Source organism: Melanerpes formicivorus, unplaced genomic scaffold (assembly GCF_026170545.1).
Source record: "Melanerpes formicivorus ecotype bairdi unplaced genomic scaffold, bMelFor1.0.p_v2 SCAF_83, whole genome shotgun sequence".
In the NCBI taxonomy this organism is placed as follows: domain Eukaryota; kingdom Metazoa; phylum Chordata; class Aves; order Piciformes; family Picidae; genus Melanerpes; species Melanerpes formicivorus.
The window spans coordinates 2254576-2278881 of record NW_027142435.1 but is presented as its reverse complement, the minus strand read 5'-3'; the positions used below and the strand labels follow the sequence as shown (position 1 = coordinate 2278881).

At 68.3% G+C, this 24306-nt stretch overlaps 4 protein-coding genes across 7 annotated transcripts; 1 reads left to right on the top strand and 3 right to left on the bottom strand.

Moving 5' to 3' along the window:
- Positions 1-322: 322 nt before the first annotated feature.
- MPND (MPN domain containing) lies at positions 323-6537 on the bottom strand. The gene is given in 14 exon segments (XM_068164800.1): positions 323-495; positions 612-704; positions 1984-2073; positions 2184-2254; positions 2336-2504; positions 3306-3382; positions 3464-3536; positions 3646-3742; positions 4114-4198; positions 4271-4442; positions 4444-4509; positions 4511-4747; positions 5024-5250; positions 6458-6537. Coding segments are annotated over 14 exon segments (1551 nt in total). The 5' UTR covers positions 6465-6537; the 3' UTR covers positions 323-408.
- Positions 6538-8260: 1723 nt separating this feature from the next.
- Positions 8261-15483, bottom strand: FSD1 (fibronectin type III and SPRY domain containing 1). Its single transcript, XM_068164903.1, has 13 exons — positions 15418-15483; positions 14499-14594; positions 14243-14374; positions 14060-14161; positions 13171-13193; positions 12797-12918; positions 11920-12129; positions 10891-10989; positions 10059-10218; positions 9886-9965; positions 9299-9550; positions 8782-8870; positions 8261-8675 (listed from the first exon to the last, which is right to left on the bottom strand). Exons 1-13 carry the CDS (start codon positions 15427-15429, stop codon positions 8565-8567), a joined length of 1488 nt encoding a protein of 495 aa, XP_068021004.1. The 5' UTR covers positions 15430-15483; the 3' UTR covers positions 8261-8564.
- Positions 15484-15684: 201 nt separating this feature from the next.
- On the top strand, positions 15685-18984 carry TMIGD2 (transmembrane and immunoglobulin domain containing 2). Of its 4 annotated transcripts, none has more exons than XM_068164783.1 (6): positions 15685-15745; positions 16315-16442; positions 17186-17536; positions 18155-18181; positions 18277-18366; positions 18735-18984. In XM_068164783.1, exons 1-6 carry the CDS (start codon positions 15726-15728, stop codon positions 18875-18877), a joined length of 759 nt encoding a protein of 252 aa, XP_068020884.1. In that variant the 5' UTR covers positions 15685-15725; the 3' UTR covers positions 18878-18984. The 4 variants fall into 4 exon arrangements, with proteins under 4 accessions (XP_068020884.1, XP_068020883.1, XP_068020882.1 ...); XM_068164782.1 differs by having other exon boundaries at positions 15697-15745; positions 16312-16442; positions 17189-17536; XM_068164781.1 differs by having other exon boundaries at positions 15697-15745; positions 16312-16442; positions 18158-18181.
- A 645-nt stretch (positions 18985-19629) lies between these two features.
- SHD (Src homology 2 domain containing transforming protein D) lies at positions 19630-23100 on the bottom strand. The gene is given in 7 exon segments (XM_068164827.1): positions 19630-19869; positions 20533-20652; positions 21173-21222; positions 21224-21312; positions 21768-21980; positions 22086-22176; positions 22855-23100. Coding segments are annotated over 7 exon segments (996 nt in total). The 3' UTR covers positions 19630-19682.
- Positions 23101-24306: the final 1206 nt, after the last annotated feature.

Sequence of the window (24306 nt, the reverse complement as noted above, 5' to 3'; positions counted from 1 at the left end):
CAGCCCCTCCTCCCCAGCCCTGTTCCCAGCCCCTGCTGCCCCTGCTGCCTTCCCTCCCCCACCAGCCTGCGGTGTGCCCAAGCCAGCTGAGCCTCACACCGGCTCAGGAACTGCTCTTTAATCAACTACCACGGCCACAAACAACTGAACAGCCAAGACTCCAACCAGCACCACCACCACCCTCCCCTCACCGCTCCCCCAGGGGTAGGGCAGGGGCCAGTGGGGTCCTGGGACCCCTCCTGGGTGAGCTCCCTGGGGCTGTGGGCGACGCGGTGCCCCCGCAGCGCTGCCCGGCGCCGGCCCTGCCTGAGCCCCTGCCGCTGGGGAGGGGGCTGCAGAGCTCAGCTCTGGCTGCTGGGAGAGGGTCCCTGCTCCGTGCTGAACAGGGGGGAAGGGGCTCCCAGCCCCTCAGCTGCTGAGCTTGAGCAGGCTGTAGATCTGCTCCAGGATGTGGGTGAAGCTCTGGTCTTTGGGGGTGCGGGAGGCCAGGGAGCCCTGGGGTAATTAAACCAGGCCAGTTAATGAAAGCAGCCAATTAATGCAGCCAGCAGGGGGGCAGTGGAGCTGAGGCCCTTCCTCATCCAGCCCAGCAGAGGAAGCCTTCTCCTCACCTTCAGCTTGTCCAGGTAGGTCTGGTCCTGACTCCACAGCTCCTGGAACTTCACCAGGTCAGGAGCTCCTTTATAGAACTCCACCAGCAGCGTCTGGGGTGGGGGCAGGAGAGGAGCTGCAGGCACCAGGGCTGCCCAGGGGAGGGGGCATGGGGGGCAGGAGAGGAGCTGCAGGCACCAGGGCTGCCCAGGGGGAGGCAGGGAGAAGAGGGGGTGCAGGCATCAGGGCTGCCCAGGGGGAGGAGAGGAGCTGCAGGCACCAGGGCTGCCCAGGGGGAGAAGAGGGGCTGCAGGCACCAGGGCTGCCCAGGGGGAGGAGAGGAGCTGCAGGCACCAGGGCTGCCCAGGGGGAGGAGAGGAGCTGCAGGCACCAGGCCTGCCCAGGGGGAGGAGAGGAGCTGCAGGCACCAGGCCTGCCCAGGGGGAGGAGAGGAGCTGCAGGCACCAGGCCTGCCCAGGGGGAGGAGAGGGGCTGCAGGCACCAGGGCTGCCCAGGGGGAGGAGAGGAGCTGCAGGCACCAGGGCTGCCCAGGGGAGGGGGCATGGGGGACAGGAGAGGAGCTGCAGGCACCAGGGCTGCCCAGGGGGAGGCAGGGAGAAGAGGGGGTGCAGGCATCAGGGCTGCCCAGGGGGAGGAGAGGAGCTGCAGGCACCAGGGCTGCCCAGGGGGAGAAGAGGGGCTGCAGGCACCAGGGCTGCCCAGGGGGAGGAGAGGAGCTGCAGGCACCAGGGCTGCCCAGGGGGAGGAGAGGAGCTGCAGGCACCAGGCCTGCCCAGGGGGAGGAGAGGAGCTGCAGGCACCAGGCCTGCCCAGGGGGAGGAGAGGAGCTGCAGGCACCAGGCCTGCCCAGGGGGAGGAGAGGGGCTGCAGGCACCAGGGCTGCCCAGGGGGAGGAGAGGAGCTGCAGGCACCAGGGCTGCCCAGGGGAGGGGGCATGGGGGGCAGGAGAGGAGCTGCAGGCACCAGGGCTGCCCAGGGGGAGGAGAGGAGCTGCAGGCACCAGGGCTGCCCAGGGGGAGGCAGGGAGGAGAGGAGCTGCAGGCACCAGGGCTGCCCAGGGGGAGGAGAGGAGCTGCAGGCACCAGGGCTGCCCAGGGGAAGGAGAGGAGCTGCAGGCACCAGGGCTGCCCAGGGGAAGGAGAGGAGCTGCAGGCACCAGGGCTGCCCAGGGGGAGGCAGGGAGGAGAGGGGCTGCAGGCACCAGGGGTCAGGCACATGCCCCCACCAAGCCCTGTGGCAGCAAGACCTCAGCAGCAGGGTGGGGATGGAGGTGAGATCGTAGCCATCAGCAGGGCAGAGATGGGTGGCAGAGACCTGGCCAGCACCCCCAGGGGTCCTTGCTGGGGTGGGTTTGGAGCCCCCCATGCTCACCATCTCCTGCAGGACGTCGTTGGTGAGGAAGCCATCCTGGATGTAGGCCACCTCCACCTCCATGGGGATGCCGTAGTCGTTGGGCCGTTGCTGGGGGTGGGGGGGAGAAGAAAGGGGTGGGTGGGAGTCACACCCCCCCCCCCCAGCCCTGCAGCCACCCCCATGCCAAGCAGCCCCCCCGTGGTGACAGCACCACCTACCTCGGGGGGGGGCATCACCCAGAAGGGTGCAATTTTGGACTCCACGCCGGGATTGCCAGGATAGTATGGCCCTGGGGGGGGAAGGGGAGATGGAGCTGACGTGGGGAGGGGGCTAACAGCAGCCCCAGCGCCCCCCAGGCCGGGCAGCTCACCGCAGATGAGGGCCAGGCAGGGCTGGAAGCCGTTGCCACTGCCCTGCAGCTTGAGCTGATAATCCATCTGGGCATCGATGTCGTGCAGGGAGGGCAGGGCAGGGCCGAAGGGGTGGCTGTGGTACCAGCCCACCAGCGACAGCCCCCGCAGGAACAGGCTCTGGCAGATCTGGTGGGGGGCACAGGCTGTGGGGCTGGGCTCCTGGGACCCCCAGGACACTCCCTGCTCCAGCAGGGCACCCACAGCAGCCTGCCCAGCAGCACAATGCCCAGGGAGGGTTGGGAGCTCTGCAGGGGAGGAGACTCCACAGCCTCTCTGGGCAGCCTGCTGCAGGCCCCCAGCAGCCTCACACCAAATTTCTCCTCCTGTTCAGGTGGAATTTCCTGGGTGCCAGTCTGTGCCCCTTGCTCCTTGTGCTGTCCCTGGGCACCAGAGCAGAGCCTGGCCCCAGCCTCTTGCCCCCCACAGCTCCTTCAGCTCTTGCTGAGCATTGCTCAGCTCCCCTCTGGGGCTGCTCTGCTGCAGGCTCTCAGCCCCAGGGCTCTCAGCCTTTGCTGCTCCCAGAGCTGCTCCAGGCCCTTTGTAGCCTCTGTTGGACTCCTGAACTGGGGAGCCCAGAACTGGACCCAGTAGCCCAGATGTGGCCTCCCTAGGACAGAGTCGAGGGGGAGGAGAAGCTCCCTCACCCCTCTGGCCACACTCAGTGCCCCCCAGGCCACCACTGGGGCCTTGTTGGCCACCAGGGCTCGTTGCTGGCTCAGGATGAACTTCTGTCCCCCAGCACTCCCAGACCCTTCTCCACAGAGCTGCTTCCCAGCAGGTCACCTCCCCTGGCCTGGGGCAGGGGCTCCCCTGGCCTGGGGCAGCTGCAGGACCCTCCACTTGCCCTGCTTGAACTTGCTGAGGACCTCCTCCCCCAGCTCTCCCAGAGCCAGACCTCCCCCCCCAGCACCCCCAGGTCTGCTTTACCTCCTCCTCCACCACGCTGGCAGCTTCAGCATCCCCCAGGCGTGTGCGGCAGGGGAAGGCTCTGAGCACTGTCAGCACTGCAGGGGGGTGACAGCAGTGAGTGGCTCTGCCCCAGCCCGGGGGGACACCCCCCAGCCCCCCACCCCCCTGCTACCTACGCTGGGTGTTGGTGTCCCACCGCCCCCCCAGGTAGCCAACCACTTCGCTCCGCGTCAGGTGGCTGTGGAAGTCCTGGAGGAAGAGGCTGCAGTCAGCGGTGCTGGGGACAGCACTGTCCCCACACGGCCTGGAGGTGTCCCCAGCAGCGCCAGGGCCGGCCCAGCCCGGGCAGGAGGCTCACCAGGAGCAGGAGCACGTTGCTGGAAATGGCCACGTTGAAGGGCTGGAACTTGTTGATGGCAGCGAAGGAAGTCACCTCCACCAGGGTCTGGGGGTTCCTGCGAGAGCCACAGCCCTGCTGCCGCTGCTGTGTCCCCCACCACCTACCTCCAGCACCCACGGGGCTGATGGTGGCACCCATGGGGCTGATGGTGGCACCCACGGGGCAGAGGGGCCTGGCACCCACGGGGCTGATGGTGGCACCCACGGGACTGATGGTGGCACCCATGGGGCTGATGGTGGCACCCACGGGGCAGAGGGGCCTGGCACCCTCGGGGCTGATGGTGGCACCCACGGGGCTGATGGTGGCACCCATGGGGCTGATGGTGGCACCCACGGGGCTGATGGTGGCACCCACGGGGCTGAGGGGCCTGGCACCCTCGGGGCTGATGGTGGCACCCACGGGGCAGAGGGGCCTGGCACTGCCTACCTGGCCGAGTCGCGGGTGCCCAGCGTGCAGTAGCGGACGGGCACCCGGGGTTTGCTCTCCAGCCTCTTCCCCGGGGGGCCAGGATCTGCGGAGCACAGCGTCCCTGTCACCGTGCCAGGGTGCCCAGGGTGCCCTGAGCCCCCCACTGGCCCCCTACCTGTCCCTGCTGGCTCCACCAGGCTCTTGCACTGCTGCTTCTTGCTCTTCTCCTCTGGTTTTTTGGCCACGGCCGGCTCTGGCACGGGCACCCGACCCTCCCTCGTCACCTCCTCCTCTTCCTCCTCAGGCATCTCCTCCTCCTCACCCTCACTGGCCAGGCTCTGTGGGCAGCACAGGATGGCTCTCAACACTGCCACCCCCAACAGGGGACCCCAGGGGTGGTGGGGAGGGGGTGGCAGCCCACCTCGTCGGCGGGCGGCGCGTTGGGCTGGTGCTGCCGCAGCCAGGCAGCTTTGTACTGGTCCAGCTTCTGCCCCTTGTAGCGCACGGACGCCCAGCCGCAGCCGGACTTCTTGGCAGGGTTCACCAGGCGCTTGCAGTGCGTGGCCCAGGCGCTGGGCGAGTTGAAGACCTGCCCTGTCTCCTGCCAGGTGATGGTCCCATCTGCACCCAGGTCCCCCACGAACTTCTTGCCCTGGGGAGCATGGGGTGAGCTGGGGAGGCACCTGCCAGACCCCTGTCCCCCGTCCCTGTCCCCATCCCAGTTCCCACCCGTCTCCCATCTTTGTCCCTATCTCTGTCTCCCATCCCTGTCCCCATCCCAGTTCCCATCCCTGTCGCCCATCTTTGTCCCTATCTCTGTCCTTGTCCCTGTCCTCATCACAGTTCCCATCCCTATCCTCCATTCCTGTCCCCAAACTGTCCCCATCCCAGTTCCCACCCCTGTCCCCCACCCCTCTCCCGGACTCACCAGGTAGTAGATGGAGAGGACACCACGGGCGGGCTCCAGGAGGCCGTCCCGGAGCAGGACCCGGAGGGTGATTCCCCGCCGGGTCAGCAGGGCCCCGCGGGTGCCCCCCGCCGCCTTCGCCCCGCTCCCGGCCTCCGGCTCCGCCTCCGCCTCGTCCAGCCCCGGCTCCAGCTCGTCCTCATCCTCCTCCAGACACTCGTCCCCACCGGGGGAGGCAGCCCCCAGCGCTGCGGGGTGCGACAACCTGCCATGGAGGGGGAGTCCTCCCCGGGGCGGCTCCCCCGGGTGTCCGAGAGCACCCCTGGGGCCCCCACTGTGTCTGCTCGCAGATGGGGACACAACGCAGGGACAGGGACGGGGGGGGACAAACGTGGAGGGAAGTAGGAAGAGAGGATAGGAGGTCATGAGGGAGGGGGGATTGGGGACAGTGACAGGGGGCACAGGGGCAGATGTGGGGGCATGAGGACACCGGGACATGATGATAGAGGGCATGGGAACATGGCTGGGGGACACAGGGACTTGGGGACACAGAGCCATGGGGACATGAGTGGGGGCCATGGGAACACAGGGACGTGGGGACAGGGCTGGGGGGACACAGGCACTAGAGTGAGGGGGACATGAGGACACGACCCTCCTGCCCAGCAGGTCCCCAGGGCCTGGACTGGACCCAAAGGGGAGAGGGGCAGGGTGGGTAACAGGACACGGCAAAGCATCCCGGGGGGGTCCTCATTCCTGCCCCACGGGTGAACTCTCGTCCCCATCCCTGTCCCATGTGTGCCCCAGCCCTGTGGGCGCCCCCTCCTCGCAAGAGTCCCGAGGTGTCCCCCTTGCCACAGGTGTCTCAGGGTGTCCCCACCCCTGCACCCCTCCGTGAGTGCCCCAGGACCTCCCCATCCCTCCCTCGCCGGTGTCCCGGTCACCAAGTGTCCCAATCCATCTCTGCCCCACGCCTGCCCCACCCCTGGGTGCCCTCCCCTCAGGAGTATCCCCAGGGTGCCCCCGACCCGGGGGTGTCCCCACCCCTGCCCCACGACTCTCCTCCGCCCTCGCTTCCCCCAGGGTCCCCTCCACTCACAAGGGCTTCCCCCCCGCCACGGGTGTCGCACGCCGCGGGTGTCACCCCGCCAGGGGTGCCCGCGCCTAGAGGTGTCCCCATCCCTGCTCCCCACATTCCTCCCGACCCCCTGGGTCCCCTCCTGGTCCCGCGTGCCCGCGCACCCGCGTGCGTGTGAGCACGCGCGGCCGGCACACGCGTGTGCGCGCCTGGGGGGGGGGGGGGCGGTGTGCAGTGCACGCACACGCAGGTGCAGGGGGGTGCGCGCACGCCCGCCCGTGCCCGGTGCCCGCGCCCGGTGCCCGCCGCCCGCTCGCCCGGTGGTGCCCTGTGCGCGTCCCCCGCCGGCCGGTGCGTGCCGGGCGCGCCCCCGCCGGTACCTGCCATGTTCCGCCGCTCCCGCCTCCCCCCGGTGCGCGCGGCGGCGGCGACCGGAGGCACGTGACGGGGGGTGGCCCCGCGCGCCCCGCCCCTCCCGGGGGAGGAAGCAGGGACGGGAGGGTACCGGCGGCAGCGGCACCGGGCGGGGCGCGGATGGACACCGGCACCGGGCGGGGCGGGGGGGCACAGAGGGACGGACACCGGCACGGGGGGGACACACGGACACCGGCACGGGGGGGACGCACGGACACCGCCCCCGCGGCGGGGGAAGCAGCAGCACGGATACCGGCCCCGGGGGAGCACCGAGGCTCTGCCCCCCCGCCCCGGTGCCCAGAGAAGGGGAGGGCCGAGCCCCCGCCCGGTGGCACCTGCGGGTCCTGCGGGTGTGGAGGGCACAGGGCTTGGGCACAGAGGGGCGTGGGGCGGGGGTGCAGCTGCCAGGACTGGGGGGACGCTGGGGGCAGGAGTTGGGTGTAGAGGGGGCAGAGGGGGCAGGACTTGGGGGCTGGAGGGACAGGGGGTACTGGGGGCAGGCTTAGGGGGGTGCAGAGCCCTGGGGCAGGGGGGGCACAGGGGACGCCAGGGAGAGGGAGTGCCAGGGAGAGGGAGTGCCAGGGAGTGCCAGGCAAGAGGCCATCTTCGTGTGTCCCCCACCATGTGGAGATGGGGGGGGGGGGATTCATCCTGCCCCTGGTGGTGGTGGGCAGAGTGCTGGGTCCGGGAGGTCCGGTGGGGTCCTGGTGGTGGTGCCCCCTCTGTGTGCCCCCTGCAGGAACAGTCCCCAGTGCCCTGCTGCTGCTGCCCAGCCACCTCCTCCAGCTCTCCCCTCAGGGTCCTTTGTCACCCCCGGGTCCCCTGGGTGGTCCAACACGGCTGGGGGGGACAGGGCAGGGCTGGCCCCGGGGTCCCCAACTGTTCCCCCGGGGTGACCCAGCTGGAGGCCAAGCAGCTTCTGGGGTGGAGCATGGGTGGCATCGTGGTGCAGGGTGCCCTGCCCAGGGTCACTCTGCCCGCCAGGAAGCTGCAGCTCTGCCAGGCTCTCAGCGAGGTCTGATGCCACTGAGGGGGAGGGGCAGCCACTGCCTCCCCTCTTTGTGCCAGGCACCAGCTGGCACAGCAGTGCCCCCAGCCTTGGCTCCAGTTCCAGGCTGGGGTGGCACTGGGGGGAGAGGGGTTCCTGGAGGGTCAGCAATAGACTCCCCAAACCCATCTGTTTGGGGGGGCACCACCCCAGGTGCCAGGCTGAATTAAGCACAGCCCTGTTGTAGCTCCTTGTGCCATGGGGGTGACACCAGGACAGCCACCCCCTCCCCAGACCCAACCCCTTCCCCACCTTGAGCTGGTGCCCCCCAGCACCCTGTGCCATGGGGGTGACACCAGGACAGCCACCCCCTCCCCAGACCCAACCCCTTCCCCACCTTGAGCTGGTGCCCCCCAGCCTCCTGTGCCATGGGGGTGACACCAGGACAGCCACCCCCTCCCCAGACCCAACCCCTTCCCCATGCTGAGCTGGTGCCCCCAGCACCCTGTGCCATGGGGGTGACACCAGGACAGCCACCCCCTCCCCAGACCCAACCCCTTCCCCACCTTGGGCTGGTGCCCCCCAGCCTCCCGTGCCATGGGGGTGACACCAGGACAGCCACCCCCTCCCCAGACCCAACCCCTTCCCCACCTTGGGCTGGTGCCCTCCAGCACCCTGTGCCATGGGGGTGACACCAGGACAGCCACCCCCTCCCCAGACCCAACCCCTTCCCCACCTTGGGCTGGTGCCCCCCAGCCTCCCGTGCCCCGGGCACAGCCACTTCACACCTACATCCCAGTTTATTCTTCAGGCCAGAAGCAGCTCTCAGTGTGGCAGGGGGGGACAATGTGCCCAGCCCCTTGCCAGTGACAGGGAGGGGGGTGGGTGGCACAGAGATGGGAGGGGTGGTGGAGGGGGTCAGCTGGCAGGACCGAGGGTGCCAGTGCAGCCCAGCTCTGGGTGGACAGCACAGCCCTGCCAGGGCAGCGTCTGAGGTGGGAGAGGTTGGGGGGGGAAGAAGGGAGGGGTTTGGGTACATTCAGTGTTCCTGCCTGGGGGGTGCCCACAGCAGAGGGGGCACAGCTCTAGGCCAGGCTGGCATTGGAGCTGCTGGCTGTGCTGTTGCGCTTCTGCAGACACTTGACCGCGCTGGGCACCTGCAGGCCCGAGGTGACCTGGAAGCTGCCACACCAGACCTGCAGGCACAGGGTTGGGGGTTGGGGGGGGGAAGCCTGGCACCTTGGCCTTGTTGGCACAGGGATGGAGCCCCCGAGGAGCTGCCCAGCCCTGCCTGCCCCTTACCGTGAAGGCTGGCAGCACAGGCTGCGTGAACTTGGCCTTGAAGGTGTGGAGCAGCTGCTTGGTCCTGGCGTTGTAGAAGGACAGGAAGCCTGTGGGCACGGCAGAGGGCATCGGGGCTGGGTCACACGGAGCTTGTAGAGCCCCAGCACGGTGCCCATGGGAGGGGCAATGCCCAAGGCAGTGGTGCCTGTGCTGGTGGTGGTGGCAATAGCTATGCTGGGCGTGCTGGTGAGCAAAGCTCACGGTGGACACAGTGGTGCCCATGCTGGTGGCAGTGCCCATGCTGGTGGCAGTGCCCATGGCAGACACGCTGGTGCCAGTGGTGGTTGCAGCACCCATGGAGGACGTCCATGGTGGTGGCAAAGCCCCTGGTGAGCGTGGTGGTGCCCATGGTGGACACACTGGTGCCAACAGCGGTGGCAATGCCCACGGTGGGCACACTGATGCCCACGACAGTGGCAGTCCCTGTGCCCACCCCAGCGCTGCCCGGTCCCCACCTCAGCCTCCCCTCACCAACCTTCGTGGAAGTTGCAGTAGACGCCGATGCAGTCGGGCACAGGCACGTCCAGCACCTTGGCCTTGTTGGCGTGCTTGGCACTGAAGCTGACCTGCAGCCAGTTGTTGAGGTGCAGGCACCAGGAGGCAGAGGTCTTGCCCAGCTGGTCGAACTTGCCCAGGCTGCGGTATGCCACCCCCACGCCGAAGGCTTTGCTGTCCCGGTCGTACCTCACCTCCCAGTAGTGCTCATCGCCGTCGATCAGGGTGTCCCCTGTGGGCACAGGGCACCGCTCTGCCAGCTGCACCCACGCCTGCCCTGTCCCGTCCCCAGCACCACCGGATCCCTCTGGGTGCCCTGTGTGCACCTGCATCCAGCTCAGGGCCACCCACCCCTCCGTGCCATCCCCTCTTGAACCAGGAGGTGCCCCATGCCCACCTACATCCAGCTCAGGGCCACGCTCCCCTCCGTGCCATCCCCTCTTGAACCACCAGGTGCCCCATGCCCATCTGTATCTACCTCAGGGCCACCCTCCCCTCTGTACCATCCCCTCTAGGTGCCCACACCATGTCCCCCCCCAGCCCCCAGCGGGTGCCCCCAGCTCTCACCCAGAACCGTGTAGGACTCAGCAGTGAATCGATCTCTGCCCCCACGCCCCGAGGGCATCCTCTTGGGCGACTGCACCACCCTAGGGCAGGACGGAGCTGGGTTGGCATTGCCCAGGGGAGGACAATGAGTGTGTGGGGGGTGTGGGGGTGTGTGTGGGGGGGTGTGAGCTCACCTGGCAGGCGAGTTGGCAGGCGAGGCCGTCCTGCCCTTGCCATCCTTCTCGCGGGCTTTGACGTCCTGCACCTTGCCCCCCGTGGCATCCCACTCCACGCTCAGCTCCTCCACGCGCAGGTTCTGGTGGCAGGTGCTGGCGTCCAGCCGAAACATGAAGGCTGGGGACAGCCACCGTCAGCCTGGCCCCCCGACCCCCCCTGCCCCACACCCTGCCTGCACACCGAGGGCTTGCACACCCCTGGCAGGCACGGGGGGTACTGCTAAGCTGGGGGGAGGGAAAGGGAAAGGGAAAGGGAAGGGAAAGGGGAAAGGGAAAGGGGAAAGGGAAAGGGGAAAGGGAAAGGGGAAAGGGGAAAGGGAAAGGGAAAGGGGAAAGGGGAAAGGGGGAAGGGGGGAAGGGGGAAGGGGGAAGGGGGAAGGGGGAAGGGGAAAGGGGGAAGGGGAAAGGGGGAAAGGGAAAGGGGGAAAGGGAAAGGGGGAAAGGGAAGGGGGAAAGGGAAGGGGGAAAGGGAAGGGGGAAAGGGGAAAGGGAAGGGGGAAAGGGAAGGGGGAAGGGGGAAAGGGAAGGGGGAAAGGGGAAAGGGAAAGGGGGAAAGGGAAAGGGGAAAGGGGAAAGGGAAGGGGGAAAGGGAAGGGGGAAAGGGAAGGGGGAAAGGGAAAGGGGAAAGGGAAGGGGGAAAGGGAAGGGGGAAAGGGAAGGGGGAAAGGGAAGGGGGAAAGGGAAAGGGGAAAGGGGAAAGGGAAAGGGGGAAAGGGAAAGGGGAAGGGGTAGAGGAAGGAAAAGGGAGGTTAGGTTTTGATGGGCATCCTGCCACCCCCCTGGTACCCACCTCTCGTCTCCAGGGTGACCGGCTCGGAGAACTCTCCTGCCACAGCCTTGTTGCACGCCCGGACACGGAAGTTCATGAACTTCATGTCAAACCTCAGCCCTGTGGGCACAGCAGGGCACAAAGTAGGGCACAAGAGGGGCATTGCACCTACCATGTCCCCCCAAGGAGCCTGGCACTGCCACCCAGCCTCTAGAACACTTGCAGCACCTGCTCCAAGCCAACCCCATGAGGTTCAACAAGACCAAGGGCAAGGTCCTGCAGCTGGGTCAGGGCAATCCCAGGCACTGATCCAGGCTGGGCAGGGACTGCTGGAGAGCAGCCCTGGAGAAAAGGCCTTGGAGGTTCTGGGAGGAGAAGCTCAGCAGCAGCCAGCAGGGAGCAGCCCAGAGAGCCAAGCAGAGCCTGGGCTGCAGCAAGAGAAGTGTGGCCAGCAGGGCCAGCGAGGGGATTCTGCCCCTCTGCTCCACTCTGCTGAGACCACAGCTGGAGCTCTGGGGCCAGTTCTGGAGCCCCCAGCACAGGAAGGATCTGGAGGGGCTGGAAGGTGTCCAGAGAAGGGCCAGGAGGAGGAGCAGAGGGCTGGAGCTGCTCTGCTCTGCAGACAGCCTGAGGGAGTTGGGGTTGTGCAGGCTGGAGAGGAGAAGGCTCCCAGGAGACCTTCTTGTGGCCTTCCAGGATCTGCAGGGGGCTACAAGAAAGCTGGGGAGGGACTTTTGAGGGTGTCAGGGAGTGACAGGACTGGGGGGGAATGGAACAAAACTAGAAATGGGGAGATTCAGATTAGATGTGAGGAAGAAGTTTTTCCCCATGAGGATGGTGAGAGCCTGGCACAGGTTGCCCGGGGAGGTGGTGGAAGCCTCCTGCCTGGAGGTGTTTGCAGCCAGGCTGGAGGTGGCTGTGAGCAACCTGCTGTGGTGTGAGGTGTCCCTGCCCATGGCAGGGGGTTGGAGCTGGCTGAGCCTTGAGCTCCCTTCCAGCCCTGGCAGCTCTGTGATTCTGTGATGCCTGAGGCTGGTGCTGTGCCCTCACCAGAGAGGGTGTACTCAGTGCCCTTGATGCCTTCGACCACCATCCAGGGCTGGTCCTCCTTGGCTCGGGGGGGCCCCTCGAAGTTGGTGCGGCGATACTCCAGCACGTAGTGGTCGATCTTGCTGTCGTCCTCGGGCATCCTCCAGGCCAGGGTCACGCAGTTATCGGCCACCAGCGACTCCGCCAGGTCGATCTCGGGGGTGCTGGGCACTGCCAGCAGGAGCAGCTGTGCCCCTGGCGTCCACAGCCCCCTGCCCCCCCCCGCCACTGCCAGCCAAGGTGTTCCCACCAAGCCCCAGGGCATCCAGGTGTCCATGGGGTTGACACCCTATGGATCCCACACGTGGCATGGCACCCACGGCACCCACAGCACCCATGGCACCCACAGCACCCATGGCCACTGCACTCTAAGGACCCCAAATTTGGCATCTCAGAGACTCCAGACATGGAACCCACAGGACCTATGGGCAAAGCACTCCAGGGACCTCAGCATGGCATTTCAGAGACCCCAGGCTTGGCACCCACAGCACCCATGGGCATTGCACCCTAGGGACCGCAGTGGTGGCATCCCAGAGACCTTGAGCATAGCACCTCCAAGACCTCACACCTGGCAGCCCACAGCATGGCTCCCAGCATGGGCACAGCATCCAACCCCCTCCATCCCTGCATCCCTGGCACCTTCTCCCCGCTCTGAAGTGGGCACCAAACGTTTCCCCAACCTGGCGCCCCCCTGTTCCTCCCCAGCTTCTCAACCCCCTGCCCTGGCACCCAGCAGACCCCTTACACCCGGACGCTGCCTCCTCGCCCGGCTGGCACAGCCCTCTGCGGCGCCCTGCCCTCCCCCAGGGCCCCTGTGCCTGGCAGCCGTGGGCAGTACCTGGCAGGAAGGCCAGGGCCTGCAGCAGGCGCCGCTCCTGGGCAAAGTCGACCATCAGGTGGCTCATGTTGTCGCTCACCTTGGCCTTGAGCGAGAGGCGGAAGGCTGGGGCCATGGTCACGCTGCGGGGGGCACACGGCAAAGGGTCAGCGTGCCCAGCGCCCCCTCCTCCCCCCCGGCCCTGCCTGCTCACCCCCCTGCCCTGCGTGGCTGTGGCGAGGGTGGGCAGAGTCACCCCAGCGCCCCCCCGGCCCAGGGCCACCCCCCCGGCCCAGGGGTCCTGGCTGGGGAGGGGGTTGGGAGCGAAAAGGGCACGGGGAGGGCACCTGGCTGGGAGGAGCTGGGTGGGACTGGGGGGGCAGGGGGGGCCGTACCTATCCTTGATCTGTTTGGCAGCCTTGGGAGCACAGCAGAGGAAAAGAGGAGGAAGAAAAAAAGCAGGTGAGAGAGCGGTGCCAGGAGCCAGAGCGGTTACTGTGTGCGTGCCCACCCCCGTGCCAGCGTGGCAGAGCATGCCCCTGTCCCCAGCAGCTCAGCATCCCACAGCAGTGCCCCATGGCACAGCATCCCTGCCATGGTACCCCGTGGCACAGCATCCCTGCATCCCACAGCAGTACCCCGTGGCACAGCATCCCTGCCATGGTACCCCGTGGCACAGCATCCCTGCCATGGTACCCCGTGGCACAGCATCCCTGCATCCCACAGCAGTGCCCCATGGCACAGCATCCCTGCCATGGTACCCCATAGCACAGCATCCCTGCCATGGTACCCCATGGCACAGCATCCCTGCCATGGTACCCCGTGGCACAGCATCCCTGCATCCCACAGCAGTACCCCATAGCACAGCATCCCTGCCATGGTACCCCGTGGCACAGCATCCCTGCATCCCACAGCAGTACCCCATGGCACAGCATCCCTGCCATGGTACCCCGTGGCACAGCATCCCTGCATCCCACAGCAGTACCCCATGGCACAGCATTCCCACCACAGCACCCCCATGGCACCTGCTGGTGCCCCCTGTGCCCCTGCCACGCTGCCCAGTGCTCTCAGGAGAAAGGGCACACTGGGCAGCTCTGGGTTCACCCCAGGCAGGGTCCCCAAGCTCCCCCTCAGCCTCGCAGCGGGCACAGCCAGCCCAGCATTGCCCCAGTGCCCAGCACAGAGAGGAAGGAAGGTGCCCACCCAGGGTGGGGGCAGCCCGGGGGTGGCATTGATCCGGAGCTAGGACACCCCCAGCACAGGGGGTCCCTGGGGGGCACTCACCTGGGCAAAGTCGTGGTTGTTGGCCGTGCCCAGGGCCTGGTTGGCCGATTCCAGCAGCTCCTCCGAGCTCTCCAAGGCCTTGGCACACGCTGCCAGCTGGGCCTGGCATGGGCAAAAGGGGAGAGGGGCTGCAGTGGGCAGGGGTGCCCGTGGTGGGGGGAGGCAGGCGGGGCGGGGGCTGACCTGCAGCTCGTAGGTGCGGCTGGCACGCTCCTGCTTGATCTTCATCAGCATCTGCTCCTTCAGCTCGTCCAGCAGGGCGTACAGGGACTGGAACTCGCCCTCCAGGTCCTCCTGTGCCCGCGTGGAGTTGGCCTGGGCACAGCACCCAGGCCGTCAGAGGGGTGCCACCCCCCCCCCCCCCCCGGCTTTGGGGCCGGGGGGGTGCCGAGGGGAGGGCACAGGGCTGGGCAGCAGGGAGGGGGCAGGTCCCTGGTACCTCCACGTTCTGCACCATCTGCTTGAGGGAGTAGATGAAGTTCTGGATCTCCTCATTCTTCACGGCCAAGGTGGTGATGATCTTCCGCAGAGCCTCCTGCCCGGCCGCCAGCGCCCTCCGTCAGCACCCCCTGCTGCCCACCTCCCCTCCAGCCACCGCCCTCCCCCCGCCTCCCTCTCCAGGCCAGGCCCAGCCGTGCCAGGCGCCAGGGGCAGCCGGTGCCAGGGCTCTGCCGGCATGGCGGGAGCCGGATGACTTGGCAGGAGCGTGTGCGAGAGCAGGGGGGCGGCCGGGGGGCGGCCAGGGGGCGGCCGGGGGGGCGGCCCTGCGCTGCCCCTGCGCCCCCCACCCCTCCTGCACTCTGATCCTTCCAGCACCCCCAAGCCCCTCCAGTACCCCCAGTCCATGCCCCTCCATCCCTCCTGCACCCCCCATCCTTCCAGCACTCCCAGTCCCTCCATCCCTCCCCACCCTGCCAAGACCCCCAGCCCTCCTGCACCCCCCAAGCCCTCCTGCACCCCTCCATTCCCTGCCCCTCCATCCCTCCTGCACCCCCACGCTTCCAGCACCCCCATCTCTTCTGCACCCCCCCACTGGATGCCCCTCCATCCCCCCATCCCCCAAGCATCCCCCATCCCTCCTCCCTTCATCCCAGGCCTCCAGGCCTTCATCCCCTCCAACCGCTTCCTCCATCCCTCCCTCTCCCATCCCTCTGCTCCTCTCCCCCCCCATCCCCTCTCCCTCCTCCCTTCTTCCCTCCCCTCTTCCTCCTCCCCACCCCCCTCCCCGCATCCTTCCATCCTCTCTTCCTTCATCCCTCCTCCTCTTCCTCCCCCATCCTTCCCCTCTCCCCTCCATTTCCCCATCCCCTCCCCCACTCCAGCCCAGTCTAACCCAGTCCAGCCCAGTCCGGCCCCACCTGGTCTCCCATACCGGGCCGGCCCCGCTCGGCCCCGCCGACACCAACAAAGGGGGAGCGGCGCCCCCCGCCCCGCCCCGCCCCGCCCCGCCCCCCGCGCGCATCACGGGAGGAGTAGTTCGGCCGCTAGGGGGCGGGACCGGGGCGTGGCCCCGAGGCATGCTGGGAACTGGAGTCCGGGTGCCGGGGGAGGTGTGCTGGGGACCCCCGGGGCCGGGCAGGGCGCGGGGGGGATGTGGCTCCCAGCGTGGGATCCCTGCCCTGGGCGGGATCCTCCTTGCCCAGCGTGGGATCCCCCTCCTGCCGCTATGGGGTTCCAGCCCTCCCGGTACGTGATCCCCACCCCCCCGGCATGGACCCTCACCCCCCAGCATGGACCCTCACCCCCCAGCATGGACCCTCACCCCCCAGCATGGGCTCTCACCCTCCCAGCGTGGACTCTCCCCCTCCCAGTGTGGGGCTCTCACCCTCCCAGCGTGGACTCTCACCCTCCCAGTGTGGGGCTCTCACCCTCCCAGTACAAGACCCCCCACCTCTCAGTATGGGACTTCTGCCTTCCCAGTACTAGATCCCCGTCCTCCCAGCGCAAGACCCTCATCATCCTTGTACGAGATCCCTGCCCCCCCAGTGCGGACCCCCACCCTCCCAGTACAGGACCCCTGGGGAGATGCCATCCCCTCCATCCCTGTTCCCATCCTCAACCTTCTTCCCCGTCCTCATCTTTGTCCCTATCCCCATCCCCGACCCCGTCCCAGCCCCCAGCCCCGTTATCGCAGTCCCCATGTCTGCCCCCTGTCCCCGCCCCCGTGCCCCCCTCCCCGGGCTGCACAGCGGAGGCAGGAAGCTGCGGTGTCACCTCAGCCAGCCTGGGGTGACAGCAGGCTCTGGGGACAGCAGCGCTGCGAGGACGAGGACAGCTCGGAGACAGAGACCCCTCGGGGACAAGGACCCCTGGAGCAGGGTGGCCAGGCTGGCACCGGTGTGGGGATGCTGGGGCTTGGGGGTGCTCATCCCCCTCCTTGGCGGTAAGACAGGACTGGCTCAGGGGACACAGAGGGGACAGTGTCTGGGGCGCTGCGATGGGGCTGTGGGGTTGGGGACAGACTTTTTGGGGGGCACGGGAAGGATGCGGGGCTCAAATAGGGCCCTGTGTCGTGGCCGGGACAGGGCGGGGGGGCCGCTGGCGACCTGAGGGAGGACTAGACAGGGAATGGGGACAGACATGGGGACAGGCTGGGGACTGGTGGAGCGGCAGAGGCGAGTGACGTAGCTGTTGCGAGGGGACAAGACGGAGCAGAGAGGTCGGTGTGTGGAGGGAGAGAGTAGTGACAGAGAGGAACAGGATAGGGACAAGGCTCTGGGGACAAGGTGGGGACAGAGGTGGCCAGGAGAGGATGGACACAGGAATGCGGGGACAAGGGCTGGGGAGACAGGGTGGGGACAGGACTATGGGGACAGGACTATGGGGACAAGACAGGGACGGGGCTGTGGGGACAGGATGGGGACAGGATGTGGACAGGATGGGGACAGGGGTGTGGGGACAGAATGGGGACAGGGTTGTGGGGACAGGATGGGGACAGGGGTGTGGGGACAGGATGGGCACTGGGGACCAATGCAGAGCAGTGTGTGGTCAGGGGCAGAGGGGACACACAGGCAGCAGTCTGGCTCCTGGTCCCTGCTGTGACCCAGCACCCTCAGCCCCATCGGGTGGCCCTGGGGACCACGGGGATGGAGGGTGACACCCCCGTGCCCCCTGTGCTGCTCCCAGCAGCAGGTGCCCTGCAGGTGAGCCAGAATCCGGGTGAGGTGCAGGTGGCAGAGGGTGGCAGGGTGGCCCTGGAGTGCCAGGTGCTGACGGCCGAGCCCTGGCACCGGCTCCGGCTGGAGTGGGTGAAGGAGCACAAGAAGCTGTGTACCACCCTCCTGCGCCCTAACACCTCCGTCCCCAATGCCACCTGCTCTCCCCGCCTTCACCTGGCCTGGAGCCGCCCCCGGGCCACCCTCAGCCTCCGCCAGGCGCGGGGGGACGATGCGGGACTCTACCTGTGCCTCATCATCCTCGAGATCCCCACCCACGGCACGGCCACCGGCAACGGCACCCTACTCAGGGTCACCACAGGTACGGGGGCCGCAGCGGGGTCCCCGGGACGTGCTGGGGTGCTTGAGGGGTCTCTGGGAAGTGGCATTCCCGGGGGGGTTGAGGGCGTCCCTGGGAGGGGACATCCCCAAGGGGGTTGAGGGGGTCCCTGGGAGGGGACAACCCCGAGGGGGTTGAGGAGGTCCCTGAGAGGGGACAACCCCGAGGGGGTCCCTGGGAGGGGACATCCCCAAGGGGGTTGAGGGGGTCCCTGGGAGGGGACATCCCCAAGGGGGTTGAGGAGGTCCCTGAGAGGGGACAACCCCGAGGGGGTTGAGGAGGTCCCTGAGAGGGGACAACCCCGAGGGGGTCCCTGGGAGGGGACATCCCCAAGGGGGTTGAGGGGGTCCCTGGGAGGGGACATCCCCAAGGGGGTTGAGGAGGTCCCTGAGAGGGGACAACCCCGAGGGGGTTGAGGGGGTCCCTGGGAGGGGACATCCCCAAGGGGGTTTTGGGGTCTGTGGAGGGAGATGCCCAGAGGGTGTTGGGCAGCCACAGTGCAGAGGGATGGGAACAGGAACAGGCATGGGGACAGGGACAGGCATGGGGACAGGGACAGGCATGGGGACAAGGACTCCCCAACTGCTTTCTCCTCCCCAGCAGAAGCTGACGGAGGCCATCGGGCAGGCAAGTGACTCCCTGCTGTCCCTGCTGTCCCCTCCATCCCCATGCCCAGGCACCAGTGGTGCCGAGGCAGTGTTCCCAGCTGGGTGTGCTTGCAGGGCTGCTGTGGGGGCTGGTGGGGGGCCTGGGGGCCGCAGTCCTCCTGGGCTTGGCCATCCTCACCCACTGGTGCTGCAGCAGGAACCCAGGTAACCTTGTCCCCAAATCCCCTGTCCCCAGATCCCCCTGTGCCTCTCTGCCCTCTTCCCATCCTGCCCCCTTCCCATCCTGCCCCATGCCGAAGTACCCCCAAGGGTCCCCCCTCTCCCAAATATCCCCTGGCCATCCCTCCTTGTACCCTGCCCCATGCCCAAACACCCCTATGCCCATCTGCCCCGTGCACCCCTACGCCCAGACTCCCCCATGCCCATCCCCCATCTTCACTGGGGCTCATCCTGGGGTGGGGGGCACCCAGTGGGTCTCCTGAGGGCCCCTTGGAGGATCCCCTCACTGTGCCACCTTCCATACCATGCCAGGACTGGCTATGGCCCCCCTCCAACGCCCATTGCCCCCCCAGACAGGAACATCTACGAGAACATGATGCCCCTCTCGACACAGACCCCCAGGAAGCTGCCACCGCCCCCCAAGGTGATGGAGAACGCCATGTACCATGTGGGGACACAGCGGGCACGGGGCCCCCCTGTTGCCCCCCGACCCTGAGAGAATCCCTGCCCCTGTGTGCCACCCATGCTGGGCAAGGGGGCTCACCCCTCCCACAGCTTTACCTTTCTGTGGGGACCCACCCCCCAAAAAGCTGTTTTGCAGCATCCTCCCTGCTCAGTCTTCTCTGTGCCACCCACCCCATGGCACCCGGTGCCCACCCAGTGCCAGCAGTGTGGGCAGCACGTGGCCAGTGTGGCAGGAGATGGGGGGGGGGGGGGGGGGGGAGCTGGCACGTGGCCAGGAGGCAGCAGGCTCTTGGGGCCCCCCCATGGCCCCGTGTCAGGGAAGTGGCTCTGCGGTCCTGCGGCCTCGCTCCGCGCCGGCGCACGGTGCCGGCACCCACGGAGCAGGAAGCACCCGGCACAGACACCCCCGGGGGGGGCCCAGCGCCATCACACCCCCCACACCATATGGGGCAGCTTCTGTCCCCAAGGGCAAAGGCTGCAGTGATGGGGTGGCCGCATCTGGACAGCCCTTGTGCCCACCTGAGCTCCTGGCAGGGTGGTGGGGGCAGGCAGGGGGGGCAGGATCCAGCATGGGGGGACCAGGGTGGGAGCAGTGGCAGGGCCACCATGGCCTCAGGGCCAGAGGCAGGGCCACCAGGGATCAGTGACAGGACCACCGTGCCTTCAGGGTCACCATGGCATCATGGAGAGTCCCCACAGAGCTGAGCCCCGAGAGGGCCCAGAGCCTCTCCATGCCCACAGAGCACAGAGCCGGGGGCTGCACGCTGGCTTTTAATGGGGGCGTTTGCCGTGGGGCCAGGGTAGGGGGCAGGGAGAGGGGGCACAGCTGAGGAGGGTCACAGGGGCTGCACTGCCACGGGGTAGAGCAGGGAGAGGTGCCGTGCCCCGCGGACGGGCAGTGCCCGCGCCGTGTAGTGCCGCACGGCTTCGGGCACCGAGGGGAAGGCGGCTCCGGCGCGGCCGAGCGTGAAGTGCTGCTCCCGGGTGCGGGTCAGCTTCACGTGTACGAAGCCATGGCTGCTCCTGCGGGCACCGAGGGGACACTGAGGCACGGCCCGGCACGGCCTGCCCTCCCGCACACGCGTGGGTCGTGGGGGAGCACGCAGGAACCTGATGCCAGCACGGGGATGCCAGCGCCGAGCCCACAGCCCAGCCCCTCCGCCCGGGCATCCTGCTGTCAGCCCTCCCCCGTGCTCCCCATCCTTGTCCCTGTCCCTGTTCCCTCTTTCCATCTCTGCCTCCATTCCTCTCCCCAGTTCCCATTCCAGTCCCTATCCCCTTCCCTCTTCCTGTCCTCATCCCGGTGCCCGTCCCCAGCCCGGTCCCCATCCCCAGCCCTGTCCCCGCCGCTGTCTCCTCCCCAGGCGGTGGCAGGAAGCTGGCATCGCAGCAAGCTTGGGGTGACAGAAGGCTTTGGGGACGGCAGCACTTTGGGGGACAAGGACAGCCTGGCGACAAGGACCCCTCAGGGACAGAGACCCCTTGAGGACACAGCCCCTCAGGGCAGGGTGGCCAGGCCGGCACAGCGCCGTGGGGCTCAGGGTCCTCATCCCACTCCATGCCTGGGTTGGTTGTCCAGAGGACCAAGCACACCGCTGGGCACCCCCACACCGTGAGGACCCATCGATGGGGGACCCTCCCCGCGCGGGGGGCTCCCTCTGTCCCCCTGCCGCCGTGTGCCCTCACCTGAGTGACAGGGAGTAGTCGTCGGGGCTGGTCTCGCAGTCCCGCACCAGGAAGCTGCCCTCGCGGCACAGCGCCAGCAGCGTCTCGGCCCCCGCCCGCCCGATGGGGCCATGGTACCACCTGCGTGGTGGCACCCTGCTGTGTGGCACCCTGCTGGGTGGCACCCCGGCACGGGGCACCCCGGCACACAGCGCTGGGGACTCAAGAACCATCTGCACCATAGGGCACCCTCCATGCCATGGGGCACCCAACCCCAGGGGGACACATCCGTGCCAAAGGAACCCATCTGTGCCAGGGGTACCCCCACCCCACGGGCACCCTCCATGCCATGGGGCACCCAACCCCACGGGGACCCACCCATGCCATGGGGCATGTCACCACCTGAAAGGGAGTGCACGTGCCATGGGGCACCCTCCACACCATGCCATGGTCAAGGAGACCACTTCATAGCACCCTCCACCCAGTGGGGACCCACCCACGGGGGATCCTCCACCCCACAGGGACCACCTAAGGGACATCTCCACCCCATGGGGACCCACCCAGAGGGCACCTCTACCCCATGGGCACCCATCCAGGGGGGACCCTCCACCCCATGAGGCTGTTGATGCCCCCACAGTGCGTTGGAAGCCCCCAGACTCACGCCTGCTTCTCCAGGGGCAGGGAGGTGTCCACATGCCTGGGGCTGGGGGGGGCAGCCCGGTCTGGTGCTTGTGGGGGTCCGGGGGGGCCGTGGCAGGTGCCTGGGCAGGCTGGGGGAGCGCTCAGGGCTCTCAAACTGCACTGCAGGGACAAATAGTGGGGGGGAGGAGGGGGATGTCACCCCAAAGCGGGGTCCCAGCACCCCTGCCTGCTGCTGGGGGGCAGCTGTCAGGGCCACACCATGAAGAAACGCCCCAGCTGCCCCATGTCTTGCCATGGTGTCCCCAGGGAGTGGCACCCATGGGTGCTGGGGTGCCAGGGGTGCCACCCCTAGGTGACAGGGAATATGGGGTGCCCAGGACTGCTCTCCAGGGGTCCTGGGGGAGGCTGGGGACACAGGGAGGGACCCATGGGTGGGCGTTAGGGCATGGAAGGCTGGGAGACTCCAGCCTGGCACCCATGGGAGCTGGGGGATGCTGGGAGGGGGGAAGAAGCTCAGAGTGGCACCTCTGGGTGCTGGAGGGGGCACACAGGAGGGCAGGAGTGGTTGCCCCGGCTGCTGAGGGGTACCTCGGGGTGCCCCCCCGCAGCGTCACCTGCAAAGGCTCGGGAGATGTGATCCTTCTTCCACTCCCAGGGCTGGTCGTACTCATCGGCAGGGCGCTCGTCGTGGCGGGGCAGGCGGCTGTCCCGGGGGGCGGGCACCGCGGGGCCCTCCCCCGCCGTCTCCCAGTCCTCGCTGGGGGTGTCGTAGAGTTGGGGTCCCCTCCGCGGCCTCACTCGCCAGCCCTCGCCCTGCCGAGGGCACCCTGGGGACACGGTGGGGCTGGGATGGGTGAGCGGCACCCTGGCCGTGGGACCCCCGCGGGGGTGGGTGCTGGGGGTCGCGGGGCCGTGCCCAGGGTGCCACCCACCTGCGGCCTCTCCGGGCTCTTCGCAGCCCCCCTCGGGGGCTGGCTCCTGCTCCCCCTCGAAGGGCTCTGAGTACTCACTCTCGCCCGGGCCCTGTGGGTGGGTGCCCTGGGTGGGATGGGACCCTCACTGACCCCCATCAAGGCCCCCCCGGTCCCTAAGTCACCTCCCCAGCACCCCGCAGAGCTCCCCCGGTCCTGCTGTGGGTGTCCCCAGCCCTTTCCCTGCTCCCTCCCACCCGGTCCCTTTGTCCCCCGACCCCTTCCCCATTCCCGCTCTCCCAGCGAGTCTGACACCCCCAAATCCCTCTCCCAGTGACCCCAGCTCCCCCCTGGGGTGTCCCACTGGCCCTCCCGACCCTTGCTTCTCCCCGGCCCCCATCCCCGGTCCCCTCCGGTCCCCCCGGTCCTCCTTCCCGGTCCCTTTCAGTCCCCACCTCCCACTCCCCATCTCCCCCCGCCCCAATCCCCTCTGTGTTCCCCAGTCCCCGTTCCCCAGCCCCCCACTCTCTCCCAGTCTCCCCCCTCGCACCTCTCCGGTCCCCCCGGTTCCTCTTCCCGGTGCTCCCGGGTCCTCCCGGTGCTCCCCGGGTCCTCTCCCCGGTGTCCCCCGGACGCTGCCCCACTGCACCCCCCAGGCCCTTCGCCGCCCTCCCCGGCGCCCGAGCTCCCCTCCGGCTCCTGCCCCGTTGCCCCCCAAGCCTGTTCTCCCTTCCGTTGCCTCCCCGGTGCCCCCCCCGGTCCCGCTCCCTGGTCCCCCCCCAGCTCCTACCTGCTCCAGCCGGCGAGGGCCCCCCCCAGGCCCCGCTCCCCCGACCCTCACCAGCCGGTGCCGGGGGGAGGCAGAGGGGCCGCGCAGGGCAGCACCGGGGGCAGCTGCGGGGGGGGGCGGACCCCCGCTGCCGGTGCCGGTACCGGGGGGGCGGCGCTCGCCGCCGCTGTAGTCGGGCTGGGGCGGGCGGGGGGGGGAACGCCGGGTCCCCCCCCGGCCCAGGTACTCCCGGAGCCACTTGGCCATGGATGGCGGGGGCCGCCCGGTACCGGGACGACGCCGGGACCCCCCCCGCCACCGCCGCCGCCAGGAGCCGCTTTGTGTCGCCGCCGAGCGCGGACCGGAGCCCCCGGAGCCTCCCCCCGCCCCCTACAGCCCCGTGCCCGCCTCACCGGGGGGGCACCGGCAAGAGGGGGGGGACACAACAATGGGGACACGGTGGGAGGGGATGGCAGAGCCCCCCCTGCCCCCTTCCTGCTGTGATGGGGGGCACCGGGACCCCCAAGTGACACAGGGACGGCCTCGCTCCGTGACAGGGAGAGAAAGGGGGGGGGGTCACCGGGACCCCGCAGGGGACGACACAGGGGGGTAGACAGCCCCCCTCCCCCCGCAGAAACCGGCACCGGGATCCCGAATTGACACCGAGGCGCCCCCCCCCGGGGACACAGGGAGGAGGGGGGGGGGGGGGGGCGTCCCCAGGCACCTCCAATGCCGGCAAGTGGCACAGGGGCTACAGGACCCCTCCCCCTCCCCGGCCTCCTGGGGCTGCCCGGGGTGGGTCATGGCACAGGGCAGAGCAGAGCCTGGGGGCTTTGGGGGGCTGAGGAGAACATGGAGCCCCCCCCCCTCCCCGAGTTCATCCCCCTGGGAGCTCATTTTGGGGATGGGAGGGGGCTGTACAGACCCTTATAGACCCATTTACATCCCCTAGAGACCCCTAGAGACCCCTAGAGACCCATACCTGTCCCCTAGAGACCCATGTACACCCCCTAGAGACCCCTAGAGACCCATATGGGTCCCCTAGAGACAACTACAGACCCCTAGAGACCCATACCTGTCCCCTAGAGACCCATATACACCCCCTAGAGACCCCTAGAGACCCATATGGGTCCCCTAGAGACAACTACAGACCCCTAGAGACCCATACCTGTCCTCTGGAGACCCATATCCATCCCCTAGAGGCCCATTTAGAGCCAGCTCTGCAATCACCCTCCTGGCCCTTCTCTGGACCCTCTCCACCCTGTCCCCACCTCTTTTGCAGACCAGGGACCAAACCTGCAGGCAGTGCCCCAGGCCTGCCCTGCCCAACGCTGAGCAGAGTGGGACAGAGACTCCTTTAGCCCTGCTGCTGCCCTTGGTGATGCAACCTCAGCATCCTGTTGGCTTTCTCTGCCCTTGCAGCTCACTGCTCACCCCTGCTGAGTTGTCCCTTGCCACAGGGCTGCTCTCCAG

Coding starts and splice junctions, on each gene's coding strand:
- FSD1 (XM_068164903.1), bottom strand. Junction 12,919..13,170: donor GCCAAACAGATCAAGGATAG/GTACGGCCCCCC, acceptor TGCCCCCCGCAG/CGTGACCATGGCCCCAGCCT. Junction 9,966..10,058: donor CCTGCCAACTCGCCTGCCAG/GTGAGCTCACAC, acceptor GTCCTGCCCTAG/GGTGGTGCAGTCGCCCAAGA.
- TMIGD2 (XM_068164780.1), top strand. CDS start 15,726: ATGGGGTTCCAGCCCTCCCG. Junction 15,746..16,311: donor ATGGGGTTCCAGCCCTCCCG/GTACGTGATCCC, acceptor CTCTGGGGACAG/CAGCGCTGCGAGGACGAGGA. Junction 18,182..18,276: donor TGACGGAGGCCATCGGGCAG/GCAAGTGACTCC, acceptor GTGTGCTTGCAG/GGCTGCTGTGGGGGCTGGTG.